Source organism: Pinus tabuliformis, chromosome 1_2 (genome assembly GCF_031772625.1).
Source record: "Pinus tabuliformis cultivar Carrire ecotype Pingquan chromosome 1_2, CPIR1, whole genome shotgun sequence".
Lineage (NCBI taxonomy): Eukaryota > Viridiplantae > Streptophyta > Pinopsida > Pinales > Pinaceae > Pinus > Pinus tabuliformis.
The window spans coordinates 1126809790-1126814989 of NC_142298.1; the positions used below are offsets into that span (position 1 = coordinate 1126809790).

Sequence of the window (5200 nt, forward strand, 5' to 3'; positions counted from 1 at the left end):
TATAAATAGCCTTGACATATTAAATTTGAGGTCCAAAGTATCCATGCCAGCTTCATTAACTTAGGAAATTAACATGCCACTGTGAAATCTAAGGAATGGACAATCTGTGACTTGGGAGGATATTGAAACAATAGCAGTTCTATGCAATATGAGCAAAGTCTCTAGCTGTTTGAAACTTGTCAGACCCACTAAGCATACAACTTCTATTCTGATAATAAGAACAAGTAACAAATCCAAGTGTTCAATGCGATCTAACAAATTATTGCTGGGGACAGATAAGAACAAGTAACAAATCCAAGTGTTCAATGCGATCTAACAAATTATTGCTGGTGACAAAATCTTCTGGGAGCATAAGAAAGTAGTTAGATGGCATACGAGGATAAAGGCACAAAAGGCTTGCCGCTTGAAAGGACATGGTCAAACTGTGGGAAAAACCGAAGAAGGTAAACAATCATTAAAAGCTTTATAGTAAGCATAATTTTACAAAATTAGTCTTTCACCATAAACCAGAGACCAAATTGTATAGTTGAACAAGTGCTTTTGTCATTAGTGTCTCATCAATAGGATTTCCATAAAACACAAATTCACATGTAAAATGGGAATTCATTGTTCAACAACCAAATTTGTGCCAACAATATAAACAAAATAATTAGACTCATCATGGAGGGGTAATCAATAAGACCAACTGTAACACATTTGCAATCCACATGATATAGTGTTGCAAAAAAATCTAATTTTCATAATGACAATAATCACATACTAATAATACATATTAACAAAATGTTCTGCCTGTTGCCAGGATAATGGCAAGACTGAAATCTCTTGCTATTTTGATTTCAAAAACTAAAATGTAGAACTTTGGTCATTTGATGCAGGGGCATCATTCCTGGTTGCATTTGTGTTGTTAAGCAAATCAGATATGCTCATTGTCAATCTCCTAGAAGCCACTGTATTTGTCATCAAATGCTTTTTAATATTCACCAATATTATTACCACATCTTTCATAGTTGGTCTTTCTTCAGGGGAATCTTTTGAACAAAACAAACCAACTTCTATCAAAGAAAGTATGCATTTATATACATTATCTTCTTCAAATTCATCTCCATCCATCCCGGTTAAAAGACTGTTATCATTTACCTCCTTCACTCTGTTTGGAAATGCTAAGTTAACCCACTTGTGCAATGTTAGGTCTCCAACAAATATGTCACTTGTTGGTCTCTTTCTAGTAAGCATTTCCAATAACAAAATGCCATAGCTGTAAACATCTCCTTTGGTTGAAACTCTCTCACCTAATCCATACTGTGCATTAAAGACAACCTCGATCAAATTTTTAATAGAAAAGTCTATACAAAATCATTAAATAGAAAGTAATGTTTTAAAAAGATATACCTCGGGCAATGTAGCCCACTGATCCTTTCAAAGAAAATGTTGAGGCAAGTGAATCAGTAGAGGATGCACCAATTAATCTCGCAATACCAAAATTTGTTACATGGCCTGACATTTCTTCATCTAAAAGCACATTATTTGGTTTTATATCACAACGAACTACTTGCACCAAAGAGTAATGATGAAGATATTCCATGGCATGGGCCACATCTATGGCAATGTTTAATCTTGTTTTCAACCCTAGCTGACACACATCCTCATTGTTGTTGTCATCTCTGTTAGGATAAAGATGCTTCTCTAAGCTTCCATTACACATAAATTGGAACACTAAACCTTTGAAATGGAGGTTGGAACATGAGGTTATGATCCTCACCAAATTCCGATGTCGGACCTTCTGCAAGACATTACATTCTGCTTTAAAGCTCTTCTCAACCTGGTCATTTTGCAAGTCTAGAACTTTGATAGCAACAAGTGTGACATCACTCAAAATTCCCTTGTACACTGAACCAAAACTACCGGCTCCAATCAAGTTGGCCTCAAAAAATCCATTAGTTGATATGTGAAGTTCTTGATATGAGATCCTTTGAATTAGAACTTGTGACAAATCCATGTTTTGCATATGGATATTCCTTCTCTGAAAAAATCCCAAAAGTAAACAGCATAGTATAAAAACAATAGCTCCACTCACTGGTAATAATACTTTTTTCACAAAGGGAAAATGACCTTTGGTTGATGGACATGCGGTTAACCTGAATACTTGTGGCCCACAAAGGCCAGGATTTCCAGTGAAATAAATGGAAATTGTTTGATTTGCCAATATACCACCTTTTGGAATTTCCCCTGTTAGATTGTTGAGAGAGAAATTCAAATATTGAAGCATTTTCAACTTCTCAAGTGATTCTGGTATTGTACCCAATAAGGAGTTGGAAGAGAGATCTAGCTTCACAAGACTTTGCAAATTTCCAAGTGAATCTGGAATAAATCCTTGGAAGACATTTTGAGATAAATTTAATGATTGTAATTCGCCGCAGCTTCCTAGTGTAGGTGGAATGACCCCAGTCAACTTATTGGCAGAAATGTCTATAGCTTGAACCATTGTAATTTTACCAATCCCCATGGGCAAAGAGCCTTCTAATAAATTCCATGACAAATTCAAGTAGAAAACTAAATCATGAAGTTCAGCAATTTCTGATGGTATGCCGCCAGTGAGCATATTGTGAGACAAGTCAAGCAATTCCAAATTTATACAGCCTCCCAAGCTAGCAGGTATGCTTCTTGATAAGTGGTTGTTATGAAGGGAGAGTCTCCTTAGTTGTTTAAGGGGTGCCAGGGGTGCAAAGGAATTGGAAATATTTCCAAAAAGTCTGTTTTTGCTAATGTCCAAAAGACCAAGATGTTGTAATTGTTCAAAGTCATCAGGGATGTTTCCTTCTAATCTATTGTTTCCTAAATTCAATCTTTCTAATTTTTTAAGGTTTCCTAATGATGGAATGCTGCCATTTAAAAAGTTTCCACTTAAATTTAGGTAAGTTAGGCTGCTAAGATTGTTGATAGATGGAGGGATGCTTCCTTCTATTATGTTGCTTGCTAATGACAAGAAAGTTAAATTGGTAGAGAGTTTTCCTATGGAAGGGGGCAAAACACCACTTAATATATTATTGCTCAACCTTAGTTCTTGTAGATGAGAACAATTAGTAAGAGATAGAAGAAAGAGCATGGTTGTAGTGCCACCACTATCAAGCCGATTAAAATGTAAGCTTAATTCTTCAAGGAGGGATAGCTTACTCAACTCTACTGGCACACTCTGAGTCAACTTGTTGTGGTCGAGGAGGAGTATTCTTAGATTGGAGCAATTCCCAATGGAATTTGGTATCTTTCCAGTAAGTTGATTTCCCCATAAAGAAAGGAAACTCAAACTATTAAGCATGGCACCAAATTCTGATGGAATGTGCCCTCTTAATTTGTTTCTGTTAATGTCCAAGAGTGTGAGTGTGGAGATATTTGAAAAAGAAGCGGGAATGGTCCCTGACCATTCATTTTCAAATATGTAAAGCATTTGCAAACTAGTGAGCAAACCTAATTCTTGTGGAATGTTGCCAGTGAGTTTGTTTGAGGAAATTGCCAAATAAGTCAAGGTGGAAATATTAGACAATGAAACGGGAATAGTTCCTGACAATTCATTTTCAAACAGAGAAAGCAATTGCAGACTCGTGAGCTGGCCCAATTCTTGTGGTATACAGCCAGTGAGCTTGTTCATCGGAATTTCCAAGTGACTCAAAGTGGAGATATGGGAAAGAGAAGCGGGAATGGTGCGAGACAATTCATTATGAGATAGCTTAAGTGTTTGTAAATTTTTGAGCAGACCTAAATCTACTGGAATGCTTCCAGTAAGATTGTTGTTATCAATTTCCACATCAGTCAAAGTGGAGATATTGGACAAAGAAATAGGAATGGTACCTGATAATTTATTTTCAAATAAATAAAGTATTTGTAAACTAGTGAGCATGCCCAACTCTCGTGGAATGCTACCAATGAGTTTATTTGTATCTATTTCTAGTTCAGTCAAAGTGGAGATATTTGAAAAAGAAATAGGTATGTTTCCTGATAATAGATTTGTGGTAAGATAAAGCGTTTTTAAATTAGGTAGTAAGCCCAACTATGGTGGAATGACACCAGTGAGCATGTTAAATTCAATACTCAAATCAATCAAGGCTGAAAGGTTTCCAAAGGAAGAGGGAATGGTACCTGTTAGGGCGTTGGTTCCTAAGAAAAGTTGTTGCAGAGAGGTTAAGGAACCCAACTCCCTGGGGATAATCCCGCTCAGATTGTTGAAGGAAAGCGCCATGTAAACCAGATTTCTGCAACTGTGGATTTCGCTTGGAATACTTCCTTCCAATTGATTGTACGGCAATCTGAGCTTCTTCAGATGAAAGAGGCGTCCCAACTGTGGTGGGATATGACCTTGTAAAGAGTTGTTTGAAAGATCAAGTGTGTGGAGAAATGACAAATTGCCAAGGTAAGGAGAAATGGAGCCACCCAGATCGATGGAACTGAGGTTGAGGGAGACTACTCTGTTTTGCAGTGGATGACGACGACTGCATGTGACAGCAGTCTAGTTGCAAAAGGGGACTGCAGGACTCCAATCTGCCATGTAATGATAAGGATCGTCTGAAATGTGTTTCTTGAATGCCATCAGGGAGTGCTGATCATCTCGAAAAGAGTGAGCAGAGGAGGAGAAAGAAAAGATGAAGAGGAGAAACAGTATAGCAAAAGAAAAACAGAGAGACCCCATAGTGAAATCCTATACGCCTCTTCAACACTTATGAAATGGGGATTGGGGGTTGTCTTGGAAAAAATGCCACATTCCACAACAGGGAGGTGAAAATGCAGGGGAGATTTGCAGCTCTATGTGGCTTCTCACAACTATTTATAAGAGAATTGAAGTGAAGATAAACTCGGCGGTCGATGATGGGGGACAACACTATTACTAATATTCCACCATTTTTCTGATTGCATCCCTAATAATTGTGGTAGTGCTAAGCCAGTGGGAATTGAAATGATTCGAGGATGGACTGACAGGCTAAAGGCTGGGACGCACTAAGGACTCTGTACTGATTGAGGGAGGAGGTTGCTATGGATGTCATCTTGTGATAAGATTTAGTGTGACTGAACTCAGTGGCAGAGAGGGAAAGGTTCCTGGAAGGTGTGATTGGATTTACTGTCACTGATCCAGTGGCAGCTAGAGAGGGAAAGGTCACCATAAGGGAGGGAAGAATTCCACCACAACAAAATTCCAAGTACCTTTGATTCGTGA

At 37.8% G+C, this 5200-nt stretch overlaps 1 protein-coding gene across 1 annotated transcript; it reads right to left on the reverse strand.

The window, feature by feature from the left end:
* Positions 1 to 839: 839 nt before the first annotated feature.
* On the reverse strand, positions 840 to 4678 carry LOC149210108 (uncharacterized). The gene is given in 3 exon segments (XM_089398874.1): positions 840 to 1304; positions 1393 to 3612; positions 3751 to 4678. Coding segments are annotated over 3 exon segments (3609 nt in total). The 3' UTR covers positions 840 to 843.
* Positions 4679 to 5200: the final 522 nt, after the last annotated feature.